Source organism: Apteryx rowi, unplaced genomic scaffold (assembly GCF_003343035.1).
Source record: "Apteryx rowi isolate R43461 unplaced genomic scaffold, aptRow1 scaffold_125, whole genome shotgun sequence".
NCBI classification, from domain to species: Eukaryota; Metazoa; Chordata; class Aves; order Apterygiformes; family Apterygidae; genus Apteryx; species Apteryx rowi.
Window position 1 is genome coordinate 1,392,419 of NW_020447475.1, and position 18,070 is coordinate 1,410,488.

Sequence of the window (18,070 nt, forward strand, 5' to 3'; positions counted from 1 at the left end):
GGAGCGCAGGGCCGGCGGCGCGGCGGCGCCCGCTGCAGGTACCGCCGCGGGGGGCGGGGGGGACATGGCGGCTCCTCCTGAGGGAGGCGGCGGCGCGGTAGCGGCCGGGGAGGGGGCGCCTGCGCCGCGCCTTGGGATAACGCCGCGCCGAAACGGCCCCGCGCCGAAACGGCCCCGCGCCGAAACGGCCCCGCGCCGAGCGGCCTGCGCCCGGGAAGGGGCCGCGCTGCAGCCCCGGGAAAAACCTCCCGGAGGCACCTGCGGGCGCCGCGGCCTCGGTCCGGCGCTTCAGTCCGGGCAGCTGGGGCCCTTCGTCCCCAACACACCTCTGTGTGGTTAATGAGGAGTTGTTGTTCTTTTTGTTTGTTTTGGTTTTTTAAAAAAGGTTACTGGTCAAGGACCTGCACTCAGAAGACATCATGCTGGCTCCACTTCAGTTTTTTCTTGATTTCTACCTTATTAAAACCCTTTTCTGTCAGAGTAAGGGCCTCTAACAATCTAACCCCTTAGAAATTCAGTATTTCTGTGTTTCATTGCAACATTGATATTAACTGTGTGGAACCTTCTGGAGACACACAGGAGTTTAACTAGATTCATCAAAACCTCGCCTCTTGAACCTTCTGAAAAATCAGTGGTTGGCATCGATGTTTTTACACTGAGCTTGGCATATTAACCTGCACTTTACGCTCCATTTGCAAGAAAGCAAGATTTTAATTTTGTATTTGAGTAGGTTGAAGAAACTTTTTTTCTTTCAGGTGTGACTGCTGCACATGTTTGCGATCTCCTGAAAGAAAACTGTAGTTCACCTGTAAATGCAGATGTAAGTGCGTTTCCAGGTAAGTATAGCAACGTACAATAGCGTAAGACAAATGTTATTGAGGTCTTGTCCCAAGGCAAATTTGTGCATCTGGGTGAAACAAGTCAAAAACTTGAGGAAACTGTCAGTTCTGCAGGATGCCTAAACCTGCAGGCAGGGCTGCTGTTGCTACTACTGTTTTTATAGAGAACTGACTTAACTTCAAGAACCGAGAGGTCAAGAGATGGTTAAGTGTACTGGACACCAAAAATGAAAGTAAAGCTCTTGAGAGGTTGGCTTTCTGACAAATGTCGACACACTTTAATACCAAGTAAGAGTAGAAAAGGGCTTGCTACACACGTGGTGGGGAGTTGATATTTTCATGCCCAAGATTTTTGTTGCTCCTGTGATCTCATCCCAGACTTATAATTATTCTTTGTGTCTAAACTTATTTCAGTAGAGGTAGTATTTGTCTGTTGGGTAAGCATTCAGAAACCTAATTACTGGAAATTTATTAAATATTTTTATCTTCTTAAAAGAGATTTCTAAAGACTTGCTTTGGTGCTTTTTAGTTGTTTTTTGTTTTTTTTTTTTAACTTTAATACTTTCTTAGTTTGAAAATTAACTGATTAGTTTGTCACTTGGTTTGGATGTCTAGTGTTGAGCTGTTAATGCTCACCTCACTGTCACAGCTGTCATCTAATTGTGATCCCTCTGAGGGAACCAATGACTTCATTAAGGCGGGAATGTTATGTTCTTTTCTACTTCTGTGCTTTTATTTCGTAGAAATGTTGAGAAAGCATCAGACAGCATCTCATTTTGTGAAAGTTGTGATTCAGTTCAGGTATGCGGCAACTGCTGGAAGTGAAGAGCCTTATTGCTCAAAATGGAGTAAAGATCAAAAGCTTTCTTATCTATTAACAGTCAGAGAGGGTCATTAATAGGTAGACACTTAGCTAAACCTTAATATATTTTAGATCTTAATTATGATGTCAAAAGAAGGTAGATCTTAAGTCATTGTGGCACATTAAAAAGTTTGAAAAATATATAAGATGCAAATGTGGTATTCCAGTGTTGATAGTTTAAGCTCAATCCATTCAAATCAGGAATTCTGTGAAAATTTAGCTGAATTCTAGGATTTTTGGTCCTAACTGACTTTTGTGTAGGTAATCTTTTTTTTGTGCATGTTTTCATCCTCTGTTTCCGAACTGTTCAGTTTAGCTTGATATGAATGGAAATGACAGTGGTCTTACGTGGGAAATCTACTGTGCATTTGCTTCCTTTGTTGACTTTTTTTAACCAATTTAGGCAATAGTAGGCATAACCACATAACATAGCTAGGTATTTAAGTAAAAAAGTGGCTGAAATTATCAAAAATAAGCCGTGGCAATACCATCTGTGGTTATTCCTCCTTATAAGTTTCATTAATAAGGAAAAAATACCAGAGTTTTTCTGAAAATCCACGTACAGTTTGACTGAGTTACCTCAATTTCTTGCCGGCACGGTGCAGTAAGATCACCACTAAAATGATTCATTGGAATTCTTTCAACAGAGACAGTAATTAAAATAGGAAGAATAGATTGTAGAGTATTTTTTATTTCAAATAATTTCAAAAAAATTTGCTCTCTTTTTAGCATGTTCAGTGGCTGGTATTCCAGGTGGAAAGAAATGGTATTTTGCAAGTCATATTATATGTGGTTATTATCAGGTAAGCAAGATTTTTCAGAATGTATGTTCCTCAGCTCTCTGTCTGTCTCTAATCCAAGTTAATACTGTGATATTCAAAACTCTTTTTACTCTGATTAGTTCTGCAGTCCTGACTGGGAGGAAATAAATTTTGATGCACAGAAAAATGAAAATTTGCTCCAAACAAGTATCGATGAATGTCTGGGAGCTATACAGAATTTTGAGGAAGACGACAACAACAGCAGAGAGTCACTGTCTATGACTGAGTATGCGTATTATTATTTTCAGTGAAAGTAAAGTAATTTGACGTTTAACAGTAAAAGCCCAAGGAAACTGAGAAAATTCAACAAGCACAAGTTATTACCAAAGCAATAGTTAACCGTGAACAGTCCTCTTCTACCACTAAAAATAGTTATGATTTGTTTTACATTGCTTTAATTTTCTTAGCTACAGAGGAAGCTTTTGTTATTCTACAAAAATCATAACTTCTGACAGTTGTATATACAAAAAAGAAGCTTCCTGCTAAGAAAAAGCAGACTGTCTTGGCTCCTGCTTCCAGTTTTATTGCAATTTGTTCTGAGGTCATTTAGCTTAGTTCTGCCTCAGTAAAATGGGAGATAAGTGTATCTTATTGCCTAGGTATTATGTTTGTGGAGAATTTTAAAGATGTAGAGTATTTACATCAGGTAGTGTTTATTGCTTGTAACTTTTTGTTTCTAAATTACTTTTTTTTTTTTTTTCCAACCATGTTGCTCTTCATTTTCAGTATCTATGATGAAGCTGCAGAAAGTCTGCATCAGTTAGCTGATAAACTGCCTGCCCCAGGTAAGCTCTTTTAAAACAAAGGACCAATCTCTGAGTTTATATTTGTGTTGTTAGTTATTACTCAGACAACTCAGTTGGTAAAATCATAGTCAAATGGAAAAAAAATCAGAAGACATTGGTTTGCCTTTTGAATCCGCTTGTACGCAGCCCTTAAAAGTGGTTTATTAAGGAACTTAAGTATGACTGGCCTGGCTCCAGCTTACAGAGTTTGCTGTTCATGGTTTTGGAAGGTTGTATTTCCCAAGACATTAAAATAGTTAACTGCTTAACTAATTTTTCGATCTCAAATGGCACCAAAGTAGTAAGAGACAGTAAGCAATGCGAAACTCAACATGCAACCATGCAACTTCATGGCAAAAAGCTCTAAAGGAGCATAGATCTATTGGATTCAGATTCCATGAATTAGAGATTCATATCACCTTGTATGTTAAGGAATACATAATGTTGAGGTGGGATAGCAAAAGAGCTGGGGGTGGAAAGAGAGAGACATATGCAGTTCAGAGATGTTAAAAGGAAGAAAATGACAATCTGTCAAACACTGTTCAGTGATAGAAGAGAAAGGTGTAGAACTGAGAGAATGGCAACTCTAACTCTATTTTGTGTTAATCTAAAAGGAGCAGCTAGAGTTGAGCTAAAATGCATTAAGTGTTTTAAATCTTTCCTGAATTATTTAAAGTTGATCTTTAAGCACATTTCAGTCACCTATAATCATCACTTTCTGTGGAACATTTCTGTCTTTAAATGACTGAATTGTTTACTGAATAATAGTAATCTGAGTCTGTTTTCACAGGCAGAGCAATGGTTGATGTCATACTGCATGCTGTTGAACGAGATGTACCCAGGTTAAAAGACTGTTTACCTGCCGTTGGTGCGCTGAAACACCTGAGAGAGTGGCACTCTGCACAAATCACCATTGCAGCAAACGACTCTAAAGGGTATGCTGTTCATTTAGGTGTACAAACTAACTCACGTTTTATGTTGGTATATGTTAGTGTTTTAAAATAAGATGCTTTGGTGTCTTTAGTACTTGATGGGTATTCTTTGCAAGTATGTAGATTTTGTCCTGTCATTGTTTGAGTGGAGGAATTTCTCATGTCCGTTTATCCTAAGTACATGACCTAAACAAAGGGGTAAGCAAAAAAGCAAGCCCTCTCAAGTATCTGTTTCTATGAGAGCAGAAGGTAAAATGTTTTCATCCTTACTTCACTTTCCGTTAGTATAACTTCACCAGTGGCTTCAGTGTGCATACTATGTTTTGAAGATCTGGTGTATTATACTACACAATAACTCGTAGTGGTTCTAGTTTTCCAATTTTTATAAAATTAATGTCTAACTCTACCTGTTTTACTTTAAATTTTTTATTTCCTTTGGTATTACATTAAAAAAAAAGTGACTGGCTTTTGCTCCTTCTTCAAAGAGTATAAATGCTGTTACTTCCTTTATGCTTTTGAAGAGGTTTAACCCTAGAACTATTAATTCAACTTGAAACTAAGTCCAATAACAGCTAAGTCCAATAACAGCTAATTTCTTAGAGAAAAATCCCTGGTGTCCTCTTCTAATTGATATATGTTCCCTTTGATATGTCTCAATATAAGCCACAGTTCTTATTTTCTTTTCTTTTGTGGAGAAAATTATTTTGTGTGTGTATTTAATAACTTGACAAGGTCTCCTCTGTTCCTCCCCACTGCCCAAAATCGAGTCTGCTTCACAGAATATATGTTTAAGCTTAATCACAAGTTAACAAAACTGATTAAAATGAAAAAGTCTAATGCTTAGTCCTTGGATAGAATTGGCAATATCATGTAATACTTACTAAGGTTTACAGAAGAAGATAAACTGATTATAGTGACTTTTATCATTAAAAAAAAAAAAAAAAATCTTTCTCACCTCAGTGCTTATTGATATCTTCCTGTGCAGCCAACTTTTGACTGAATAAATTCTGCTGCTGCTATTTATGTAAAAATGAAACCATCTGGGCATTCGCTTTCTTTGAAAGTTCTCTCACTTGCTCTTCCTGTTCTCTCTATGGTGCTGATTTCACTTAGAAAAGGGATGGCCAGTAGTAGATGTGCAGATACTGTTCGTTCTGTCTCTGTCTGTAATATTTGCACTGCAGTCATATCTCTACTTCCAAGGCTAACTTCAAAGTGACTGGATGGACTAGTGCTAGCTGCCTAGCTTTGCTCCAGCTACTAGCGCCCGACCTTACTGTGGTATACTTACAGCTTGCCGTTGCCAGTGTTATTTGGTATCTGACAAAGTTCTTTGCTGTCGCGTTCAGGAAGGATATGAACAACTTCCTTTACAAAGCCTGAACCAGCAATTCTATCATTTTGTACTTTGTGGAATGTAAAGATATATATTTCTCTCTAAACATACACAAGACTACTCAGTGCTAAGGAGTAATAAGTGTTTTCAATCAAAGTGCACTGCATGCTAATTTGTAATATTAAACTCAGTGAGATTAATTCTTCCTTATTTTTACAATAGGTGGCAAAAAATTGCAGACTATCTATCAGCAGACTTTGTATCTTCAGATAATCTCAGGAATATTATTGATTTAGAAGAACTCTGGAGGGGAAAGGTTCAGATATGGGAAAGAAAGGTAAAATAAGTACTTTTACTTGCAGTGACTTTTTAAAAGTCTATGTACGTTATTTGAAGCATTTCATACTTTTAGCCAAATTTCTTTTTGACAACCTGTTTCTGAAAAATAATGTTTCTAAATATTTGGTGCTGCATTTCTGAGAAGTAGTGGGAGGAAGGGAGAAAAACTTGCTTTTTAGCGTGATGAAAGAACAAATGAGATCAAGGTATCTGGATTTGAATTTCAGAAATTCAGGCACCCTCTGAAATACTTGCCTTAACTTTTTGTTCAAAATCAGATTTCCCTATCTACCACAAATCATTATAATGCAGGTTTTTAAGTCATTGTTGTAAGCGCACGTCTAATGTTTCTGGAAAGACTGAAGGTTTTGTCACTGTGAAAAACATGTTTATGCTTTCAGTATTAAAGTCTTGGATGTAGTGCTTGGTTACCTAAACCTCGTATTTTTATCTAATTTTATAGATCTGTTAAAATCAACTGTAATAGTAATTGTTAATAATACGTGTAACTGGCTGAAGAGAAATATTTTTTCTTATGTAAATTTTCACTCTTCATCCACTAGTTACAACAGTGAATTGAACATAGGATAAATAATGTCAGAAGCAGTCTTGTTAGCACCACTTTTTATATCTGTTTCTTTTCACTATGTTTCCTCATTTTCCAGTTTGGATCAGAAGTCAGCTTTCCAGACTTCTGCATGAAGGGTATTTCAGCAAAGCCATTTAGCACTTCACATTTAAATTCTTGCTTTGCTGCTAAGAAGGAGCCAGGGAATACTGATACTTTGGCAGAAGTAAGTCTTACTCTTGATGTCTCTTTGAGCTACTATAATACACCTGATTTGCCTTCCTGAAAAAATTGATGATTAGGGGAATCTTAATTGAAATAGAAAATCAAGTATAAAAGTAATGCTTACATAATTGAGGAAGACTTGAGGAAGTCTTTACTATACRTTGAGGAAGACTTCTTTTGTTCATATATAGGCAAAACAGGTCCTTAAAATTTGATATGTTTGTTCTTAAAAATGTTATATCAAAATGTCATTAAAGTTGAAGTTGAAAATTTGTGCAATCTTTACATTCAAAATATGTAATTTATTTATGAATTCTATATTTATCTGAACTTTTCTAGTTCATTTTAAAAGAACATTATTCAAAAGTTACTAATGCTGTTTATCTTTTCCRCTGGAAGTAGATCTTCGGTGGAAACTACAGAATTATAATTGATGAAAGCAAAAATCCATGTTATCAAAACTGACATCAGTTAAGAATATTATTTTCATTGTTAAAACATGCATGTTTTGGATTGCATTTGGCTGGTCCTGGYAGGGTGTTTTGTTTTGTTTTTCTCCTTTGAATTGGAATAAGAATTAGTCTGACACAGCTTGTTTAATGCGCACGGTTGGCATTCTAGGATGTAAGTCTTTATTTGATAAGACTTACATACCTTCCCTGTATTTTTCTATGACTGTATTTAATATGGTACTGTGAAATCTTCCCCTCATATTCCTTTATACCTCTTTCAGATATACTTGCAAGACCAGTCCTTCCAACAAAACACTTGAACAAAGTTTACTGAGATAACATGTCATGTATAGTGCTGCCACTTATCAGTTTGATCTCTTTGCAGGTTTTTCATTACTATGGTCCTGCGTTAGAATTTTTGCAGGTGGTGATGCTTTCTGATCTGCCCTCCTATTTTATATCAGATCTGGAATTCGAGCTGTATCCTTTCTTAAGTATCTAATGATAATGGTCCCCAGCAGAAAGAAAACAATCAGGACRGTGCAGATAACACTGAAGGAGTACCAAGAATTGTCTTTCATTCCAGCTTGCTAAAATAAAGCCATACAGTGTTTCTTCACCACTAGATTTTGTATGTTGACATTTAAATTACGCTAACCAGCTATTTTTCATTTTATTGCCTGTGTAATTGATCTAATGATAGATACATTATTTGTGGGGAAAAATAGAGAAATAATTATTATGCTGGTGCTGTAAGTTTAAAAAATAATGCAAACCTTACTCACATTAGTGTATATAGTGTGCTTCACGGTAGAGAAACATTTTTTCCACAAATAATGTTTTTATTACATAGAAGCAAAATCTGCAGCAAAGTCTGGCAGAGAAGTTTTCTGTTTGGAGTTGTGTGTACTGCAGAGGTCTGAAGGTGCATTTGTATTGGTTCAGATCTATGTTTCTTGAGTCCTAGTCTTGGTGTGATGATTGGTAGCTAGGCTGTATGAGCCTCCCAGTATTTTTATATTAAATTGTCTGTTGATCCCTGACTATATTAAAGGTGTCAGCAATATTGTATTTCATCATATCAAATTTCCAAAGTAAATGTACCACTTTGTCCAGAAAGTTAAGTTTAGTATATTTTATGGTACTTGAGTGTTACACGTTAGACACTTGCAGTCTTTATTTAAAACATGATTTATAAAATAGATATACATACAATTCTTCCTGAAGATGAGATTCCTTAAACTGTTCTGTTCAGGAGCCTGGCAAGAAAGAATATAAAGAAGGCATCTGTGCTGCTTCTTGACCAGATTTCTTCTCTCTCTGGGAAGGTATGACATCTTTTTATTCGAGCTTATCAGAAAAATGAAGACTTGTATATTGCTCTTAAAAGATACAGGAATAATATTTTAATACCTAATCTCTGAGGAAGTTCCTTTAATATTAAGTTCTAAAGCAAATTCTGTTTTTAATGGTGCGTGGTCCTAGCAATTTTTAGGTCCTAATAGTCTGTAAACCTGTTAAGCTTTTTCTTTACCTTAACGAAGTTTTGATCTCCTAAAATATCTTGGTACTTTGAATCCTATCCTGATATATATTTYGGTAATTTTCATAATTCAAACATTTCTTTAGCAAAAGGCAGGGCTGTATTCAGGTTATAAAATTTATCTCGGTAGTCTGAAGTGGTGAGCGTTTTTCCTTTCTTCCATTCTGATGTGGTATGTTCAAGTGGATAATAATCTTTTGCTTGGTGATTTGATCCAGTGGCTAATTTATGTTAAACTTGATGTTAAACTTTAAAAAAGTTATTTACATTGAATTTGAATTTTTCTTGTTTTAAATTCCAGGTGTTGGCTGTTCTTAGACCTCCCCTTTTCATGGGGAAAAAGAGCCTATGGGCATTTGGTACCTTTTCCATATATTTTTTTTCTTTCAATCTTATTTTATTGTCATAGCCGGATGTGAGACCTTTCGTTTGTTTCCGTATTAAAAGATCAAGGATCRTGAATCTTTCTATACTATCAGATGTTATTTAAACCTGGGTAAAGCTTTGCTATCCCAGTCTGTCCTGTATGTCGTTTTGATCTGTATCATTGTCACACAATGTTTGAAAGAGACATTCCTTCAACTGGTTCCTTTTTACGTTCCTCCAGCTATCTATTAGCAGATTTGCATCACAGACACTCTGGCTTTTGTCAGTTGTAGCTAGAGTATTTTTGACTGCAGAAACAAATGTCACTCTGTCTGAAAAAATCCTGGCATTTTTAAAAAGCAGTTCCTTTTTAACTATCTCACTGTGGGGTTTGGTTTTGGGGGGGGTTGGTTGGGTTTGTTGTTGTTGTTGTTGTTGTTGTTTTTTAATCTCCAAAGCTGTTTAGGGGTCTGTGTACCTTAGGTAGACATCACATTTGTAACATAACTACATTTAAAGGCAAAAAATATAAATAAGGACAACTCATCTTAACGTGATTTTTTTGCTGTACTGCTACTTTTTACCCAGCTATGACAAAACCTTGTTACTTGCTGCTCTCCTGACAGTGTCCTAGAAGAATGGTTGTGTCCTTTGCTAAACGTCATGCTAAATAGCCCCTTGCTATCCCCAAAATATGGAAGAGCTGGTGATTTACCTGTGAGGATGGCCTTTATGCCCAGCCAAACTTTTCCATCTGCAATCTAAGGAACAGCTGGTAAATGCAGCTGTTGCCTTTACAATATGTATCAGTGTCCGGTACACCTTGAACTCCTCTGTCTCTGTAGCCTGATGCCTTTTTAAGTTTCTGTCRATTTGCAATCGCAGATGTTGGTCAAATTCTTTTGCAATTGACAATATTACGTTTTTCCTTAGGATGAGCCCTCCTAAGCTTGTATTTTGGATAAGAGTTTTTGAAACACCTACAAACCTATCTTTCTTTTCTTGGAATGATAGCATGATTATTTGTAGCTGCAATATTAGTTTGAAGGTGTTTTTTTTCTCAATGTTTAAGGCAATGCAGGCATGTTTATGAAAGATTTCTGATGTTTRTAAATAAACCCGTGCCAATCCAAAYGGAGCCTGCAATGTGAAAATGATGATATAATTATAGTGCATAACTAAGGTTCTTTTAGTGTAGAATTGGAACTCCATTTTTCAGCCGTATGTTTAAAACTGTGGTTCCAGTCTTCAGCTTATTTAGGTTTTTAGTAGTTTTTTTTTCCTCCCCCCCAACTCCATTCTCTGTTATGCCTAAGCAAAAAAGAAATAAGCCCTTTTTCTAAAACCATACCAAAAATATCTTTTGGAATAGTTTTATATTTGTCTATAGCTCCCATAATTTTCATTTTAAAAGAAGATATTGAACATTGGTCAAGTATCTTCTACAATGTAAGAAATTGTATTTCTACTTGTTTAAAAAAAAAAAAAACAAAACAAAACACATTTGCAGGCCACTTCTTAGAGTTTGCACATGTTGAATCAAATACGTTTTTAAAATAAAAATTTTTCCTAAAGGTTTGTTCTGTCTGTTGGAAACATTATACATTTGTAGTCTTTTCTAATAGCTGTAAAAAGTGTTTTATAACCTGAGATTCAAATACGTATGTATTTTTTTATTAGTAGTAATTATTGGCCTGAAATTTAAATATGAGCATAAACTTAGTCCAGTATCAGATTTTTTTGAGGAAGATAACATATAGGGGGGGAAAAACACGTTTTTCAAAAGAATGCAAAGTAGGTACTTCCAACTATTTCTTTGAATTATCTTTTCATTCTGGATGCTACTCTACAGAAGTATTTTTAGCCAGATTGTTGCAACATTTGGAGTAGAGACCTTTTTATGTATGAAATAGAAATTCAGCAATTAATTATCTCTTTACTGGAGCAAAAACAAACACAGCTTTCACAGCGTCTGTGCCAACTGATGTTCCATCTCAACTGATGTGAATGAAAAAAGTGTTGAGTAAAGATGTTTGTGTTTAATTGAAATACATTTGAAATAATGCCTAATCAGTAGCTCAAAAAATGAAATGTAGAGTAGCTTTCAGTAATATTGCATGTATTGTATTTGCTGTCATTATTTAGGTGGGAGCTTTATTTGCATTGCCATGTAATGTAAGCAATGTCCTGATCCCATCCCCTGCCCAACTGAGTACGAAGAAATGGAAGGAATATATGGCTAGAAAACCTAAGATCATTACTGGTAAGTAAGAAGACGATGACTGCAGGTGTATTTTATTCTGATTATATATTTTATATATATATATATTTTTTTAAATGAAATCAGGCAGTGATTGCAGTCTTCATTGGTTTTGGTGGATGCATTTCCAGCTATGCAGACTTGTTGCAAAGAAAAATTGAAAATAATGCAGTCAAATTATATGATGGTCATGGTTAACTCTAAGATCTAGGGAAATGATGCAGCTGTTTTAAACCATCTSTGTGTGCTGTCCTTCAGCTGAAGATCCAGCCTCCACATACCTTTCTAAAGATAGCTGCTTCTGCAGATGGAAAACCAGTGTGCTTCACTTTGGTGCTTCCCTTCTCACTTAAGCATTTCCAAAGGTTCTCGCACTTGCATTTGATTTCTACCTCTTCCACAGCAGATGCAAAACATCAGGAAATGCTCRGTGCCTCCATTCCCCTGAGAACCAGTGTGCTTAACTTGTGATTGAAAATAGGCCTCTTCTTCTTCCTTATGGGCATCTGATAATGGCAGCCAACTCCTCTTAGACAGTGTACTAATAGTTAGAATTTTTATTCAGGACRTGAGAGAACAGAATCAGTGCGGACTGAAGGAGGTTGGATTGGATGGAGTTTCTTAGTCATCCAGTGTTTTAGGTCACATTATACTGAATGCTGCCCTGAAAGTGGAAACACTGCACGAGTAGTGACTGTGAGGTTCATAGGGACAGAAAAACATCAGGTTGGAAGGAGCTTGGTGACAGCTCAGTGCTTCCCTAGGACAGGATAAGACATAGGATTCTCCCTTATGTGATTTTTGTTTATGCAGTGGTTTTTGAATATATAATTCATGAAGATTCCGAGGAGCGGTGTCTTCTCCTGTTGGTTGCTGAAGATAGTGTTTGTAACAAGTATATAGATGAGGATTACTGGCAAAGACTGGTGGGTTTGGAGGTCTGGGGAGAGGCAATAAATTGAGAGGAATTGCAAAGAGCTGTGTAATTGAGGACAAGAAGCTTAATGGTATGGAGTGGGTGCTGGCAATATATAGATTCAAAATGATCTATGGGTGTTTGGAGGTGGCAGAGCGGAGAGGCTATGATTACAGAGATGGTGACATTACTAGCATTTCCACTGTACTGGAGAGGTGCTCCTGATGTAACTTATTTTAAAGCTGTTTTTCTGAAGGTGATTCACAGTTGTCTGCTGATGTTYCTAAGTTCCAGAAGTTGAACTGAAAGGAGAATCTTGCCGATATTATTTCTTGCTACAAGGCAATGGCTCTGGAGGATGTAAAGCAACCTTGATTCATTCAGCCAGTCAGATCAATGGAGTGGCTGCTCTTGCTGCGGTAAATGGGAAGCTGAAGACAAATACAGGAGAAACAGAATCAAGTAAGACTTATTTATTTATTTTAAAGTATCTGAAGGCAGGTAAATGCTACTAAAATTTATACATGCATCTTATTTATATTAATCTATGTTAGAAGGGAGAGAACAAGGAGGAACACTACATTTTGATGTATATCTTTGTGTTGTTTCTGCAGTATTTTTTCAAGCCTCTTGAATTTTTTAACATTGATAGAAATATTAATAAGAACCAATACTTTTACACAATTTACTACTACTTTATCTTTTAAAACAAATTCTTAAACTTATAGTCAGTCATTTCTCAAAACTGTCAGTAGGCAGTGCAAATGTTTTATTGTACAGGGAAATGCAGGTAATAGGCATGCAAATCAAATCTGCAAAGACTTAAAATTAAAAAATATATTGTTACAAAGACTGACTACCCAAAGCCTAAAATCTAATTGATTATCTATTGACAAATCTATTTCGTTGAAGTTTTAAAATAAAAACCTCAGGGCAAGCAAACAAGTGGAATTCCATGACTGTGTCTTGAGTTACCTGGTAGATGCCCATATTACTGTGGAGTGGTAGGATAAGAGCTAGCAGCTGATCATCTGCTCCACCAGATAAGAGCATATATGTAGACAGTTTCCAGAGAATAGTTGTCCTGTTACAAGTACATGTACTAGCTAACTCTGCTAATTCATGTATTTCCTCTCAATAACACTGACAAAGAAAAAGAGCAGAATGACCTGCATACTCTCATTTCCTTATTATCAGAATAAATCTGTGTGGTATATGACTGACTGCTTACCATTTTACCTGATTAAAATCCCACTAGTAGGTTGTCAAGGACTTTCAGTCTTTTGGCAATATGTTGGGAGAGAATTTTTCTTTCCTGCTATCAAACTGGTGGTAATTTTACATTCTTTGAGTGTCAGTCATGTTAACTGTATTATCATATATTGGTTTTATATGCAAATTCAAAACTAATGGCAAAACTGGTATATCATCTATTCCAAGTTATCCCCTTGGTGTCTTAATTTAATTGTAATTTATTTTTTAAGATTAGCTGTATGCTGTATTGTTAAATTCTAGTTGTTTTTCCTTAATACGAAATTTGTATGTCTGCTGTGTTTGTGTCTTCTTGAAATCCACTTTCTAAGAAATAAGATGAATGACCTGGTATCGCTGCAGTCCTACGAGAAACTCTTGATAACAGATTTCTCCTCACCTATACAGGTTTTCGTATTGCAGACTTCATTGAGTCTCTTCCGCATTTCTGTGGAGAGCAGATTGTACAGAGAGAAGAGAAACTGTCTCATATCCAGGTGTCTGCCTTGAAGGAATATCTCAGTAAGTAATGGAGAAAACATGAGGTGTTCTCAAATTGGTATTAAAAAAAGTCTTCATTTCAAATTGAATGTGATAGGTCACCCTACAAAACCCAGATAAACTGGTCAGTTTGTGAAGAAAAAAGGGGAGCTTTAAAAACGAAACTTTCTGCAATACAGCTGTGACAACATGTCAGATAATGGCTTTTAAATACTGAGGAAAAGAGAGGCTGAACTTTAGTTTAAGTTGATGAGGTTTGTTTCTTTTTTTTTTGTTACAATAGTATGCTGAAGGCTTGAGCGTAGTTTCAGAATAATTATTCTGTAGTAGTTAACTCTTTCCCTGCTTTGTGATTTTTTTTTTTTTCTTTTTTGTGGTTTGTTTTTCAAACCCACTGCTGGATGCGCCTTCTACAAATACAAGAATTCCACCCTTTTGTTCTTCCCTCCAAAAATCTTAAACAGCAGAGGGCATGTATGCATCATAAATTTGTTGYTTCTGTGAATGGGTATCATCTTAGAGAATGAACTTTCAATCAGGTTTATAGATTTTCATTACTTTGCAAAGATTTTGGACACTGGTCATCCTGGATTTTTCAGTCTAAGTCTGTTGCTCAAAATGACTCAATTAAAACGAAAAATGCCTCTGAGAGACTGGCTGGATTATTGAAAATGGCATACTATGAAACTAATTTAAGTGGCTTATCATTAACAGAATACCATCTTAATGAGAACAAGTTTTGTGCTCGTAGTCTTTTCCATTATTTTTTTCCCCATCACATTGCCTTAACTTACAGTCGTTCTCAGATTCCCACATGCTTTAAACCCTGAACTTAGGGCTGTCTTAGAGCTTAGGTTTTACTTTCAGTTATGGTTGATTCTCTCACCCAGTTCCATTAGGATAAAGACTGAATAGGAGCAGCTGGGGTTTGATAAATCATATCAGAATCATATGCTATAAAATCATATCAGAATTGCCTGACCATTGATGTTCTGACCAAAGAGCCTGGAACACACAGTCGGGTATCTTGGAGCCACACTCTTGTAATGGCAGTAGAAATAGTTACGGTGGGTGACGGTATCCTATAGCAGACTCTGTAGTGGAGCCTTTCATATTCAGGTTCAGCATGTCCAGATGTTTATCTTTGGGAGATTCAAACCTGGAAGTACTCAGAAATACACATAAAAAAAGACTTTAAAAAGGTGATTCACATGTAATTTCAGCCATTCTTACTGCTATGTGTTCTTACTTGCCTGTGGAATAAATCACCAACATCTTCCTCAAGGATACAATAGTAAGTGTCAAGTTAACTTGTTTTTCTTTAAGGAGGCTCCAGTTATTCTTAGCAGATGCAATAGCTTTTCTTTCTTTCTTTCTCTTTCCTTTTATAGAGAGAAAGGAATTGGCCAAGCAGCCTCCAGTTATTTCTACTGATGAGCTCAAAAACTTGTTAGTACTTACAAGAGAGTGTTTTYTGGAACTGTGCAATGCTAATCTTCCTAAACCTGTTCTACAGAAAGTTGCCAATAAAACTAGATCATACACAGTGACTTCTGGTAAGTATCTTTATTTAAAAAATTCACTACTTAAGATCTTTCTTGATGTATTTTCATACCTATTGTCAATTCTTTACTAAAAGAATTGACCCAGACAAAAGAGGGAAAAAACTGGAAGAAAAATAAAATAGCTTTCTAGGTTTTTTTGCAAGCTGAAATTACCCTTGGCATTAACTATTGGCAATTTTTTTTTCTTGACAAAAAAATTGATACACAAAACACTTAGGATCACAGCACAAGGCAGATTTACCTATGGTGTTACTGTTTACTTCTACTATGGGTTACCAACTTTCTATTATAAGTATATAAACACTTCAGGAAAGCATGCATTCCCCCCCCCCGCCCCGCTCTCCTGTATTTCAAGGGAAATGTTAGCATACTTCTCATCTCTGTTGCTTGTATGTCCACTTGCTGTATGTCCAGTTTTCGTGAGTTAAGTCCTGTAAAGTTCGTGTGCATATATCTACAATTATAGTTTCTTGTATTATGGCAACACAGCTGTTGGGTAGAATCTCCTACATCCACCTTTGGGAAAGCTCTGACACATTGGTGAACTCGTCTGGTTGAACAACCAGTCTGTGTCTCCCAGCCAGAGAGACAGTCTTGCTCCAAACGTTTAGGTCTGTAGAAAACCCAGTAATGCCAGTACATCCTATTGAGTGACAATTTTAATTCATAAAATTATGCTGCATGGGGCAAGGTTTCAAAATCTCTTCACGTTCAACAGAACAAGGTGGTTGGTATTTGCCTAATTCATCAAATTGCACTGCTAGCGTGATGTACCTGTTTTGTGTTTTGGTTTTGTGCTCCCCCCCCACAATATAAGCATTAGTCGTCTTTTCCTCCATCCCCTCCCCGCCCCAGCCAGCATTCGTTTCAATATGATGCATTGCAGCACAGTGGCTGATAGGGTTGCACTTAGCATTTTGGAAATGACTATCATGTCTGTCCTGGCACTTCGTGTGGTACCAGTGTACGTGAGCACAGTACAATAATGGTTGCTTATCTTTGCAACACCCTTTTCACCGTAGTTATTTTAGCATTCTTTTGCTAGTATCCACTCTCCCTTCCTCTGCTTTTGGAGTACTTAAAGGAATCTTGGAAACTATAGTTCATTACTTTAATTCTCTAGTGCTTTTCATGATTCTAGCAATGCCAAATGTGCTTTTGTGGATGTCTGCATGGTAGAACGCACTTCTTTTGATACCCTGTGGAGTTCTAAAAGTCTTGAGAGCCAGAAATCTGTTGTTGGTAGTATAAATTCCTTTGCATTTAGAGACAAATTGTGTTTTGCTACTTGTGAGCAAACAATAATACTTTTGCTTTCACTGTGGATATTTTCTTGCAGATTCCGATTTAATGGAGCCAAATCCATTGGAGTGGCCAGAAAGACATGTTCTTCAGAATTTGGAAAACTTTGAAAAAAGTAAACAAAAAGTGAGGTAATGGTTAAATACTGTAGGCTTTTTCAGTTATGGGCATTAAGCATAACTCTAGAGGAATTGTGTATTTTGACAGACGTTTTGTAAACTGTTCTGAAATATATTGGTAGTCTTTCAGAGGAAATGTTGCTTAAGACTGATGCTAAGTTTCTGTTGGACTGTCAATTTCCAAGGGTGTTTTGGGATAACTTCCTGGTATTTAGATTAATATTGCTTTGAATTGTATTGACGAAACATAACTGAAAGTTAGCTTTGGAACTATGTTACTTTGAGCTATATTAAAGATGAAATGGCACTTCTAGGCTTCAGCCATACTAGAAAAACATGTAAAAGCTTTTCATGTGCACTGTGGTTATGATCTCTTTGTAGTTCCTAAATAGTCAGGACTAATACCAAGTCTCTCATAATTTTAAAGGAGGCGGATCTATTGGTTTCACGTTTGAAATGTATATTTGGTTTTGTTTTTCCTTCAGTGCTGTTTCTGTGAAACCTGTAGGCCTTCGTGTCAGTTAAGACAGCCTTTTGGTTTCTACCTAATTCTCACTTTGTATAAGACTTTAGTGGTCTGTTCTGGATCTTAACACATCTGATGACTGAGTTTTAAAGCCAAGTGTCTAACTTCTCTCTCTTTCTCTCTCTTTATCATTTCCATCCCATGTTTGTCTTTCAAATACCAYAGTTGCCATGGCCTAGATGGGAGTTCTGCATGTCACAAATTCTCACATTAGATCTCTGCTTTCTCATGCCTTTTTTTTTTAAATAGTATTGACTTTTTCTTAAACAGGTAAAGTTTTTCCTTCTAAGTTTTGAAAAGCTTCCAAAAGGACCTTTTTATTTCATAGTCAGTTAATATTTATTTCATCTTATGCCGAACTGGTAACCTTCTGCTTATCCTGAATCGGAGTCCAGTGTGTTGCTTAGCAGTAGAGGAGAGAGAACTTTGCTGTACTTCATTGAAGACACTAGAAAATAGATTGGGGAATTGCATGCAATGGTGGTTTTATGGTTCCTTTGCTGCATATTGTAAGTCTTTATGGGAATTAATTTTTGATCTTAGAAGTCCATAAATAGAAAAA

General features: G+C 36.4%; 1 protein-coding gene across 1 annotated transcript in view; it reads left to right on the top strand.

The window, feature by feature from the left end:
* MTBP (MDM2 binding protein) overlaps window positions 1-18,070 on the top strand; it is a 31,662-nt gene that overhangs the window by 466 nt on the left and 13,126 nt on the right. Inside the window, exons 2-16 of the mRNA XM_026055684.1 lie at window positions 5-38; window positions 756-836; window positions 2,431-2,504; window positions 2,603-2,748; window positions 3,249-3,307; window positions 4,098-4,242; window positions 5,798-5,912; window positions 6,580-6,708; window positions 7,545-7,639; window positions 8,415-8,487; window positions 11,214-11,331; window positions 12,533-12,706; window positions 13,904-14,017; window positions 15,388-15,552; window positions 16,901-16,994. Of these exons, the coding sequence (XP_025911469.1) occupies window positions 5-38; window positions 756-836; window positions 2,431-2,504; window positions 2,603-2,748; window positions 3,249-3,307; window positions 4,098-4,242; window positions 5,798-5,912; window positions 6,580-6,708; window positions 7,545-7,639; window positions 8,415-8,487; window positions 11,214-11,331; window positions 12,533-12,706; window positions 13,904-14,017; window positions 15,388-15,552; window positions 16,901-16,994 (1,616 nt within the window). The remainder of the gene's footprint in view (window positions 1-4; window positions 39-755; window positions 837-2,430; window positions 2,505-2,602; window positions 2,749-3,248; window positions 3,308-4,097; window positions 4,243-5,797; window positions 5,913-6,579; window positions 6,709-7,544; window positions 7,640-8,414; window positions 8,488-11,213; window positions 11,332-12,532; window positions 12,707-13,903; window positions 14,018-15,387; window positions 15,553-16,900; window positions 16,995-18,070) is intronic.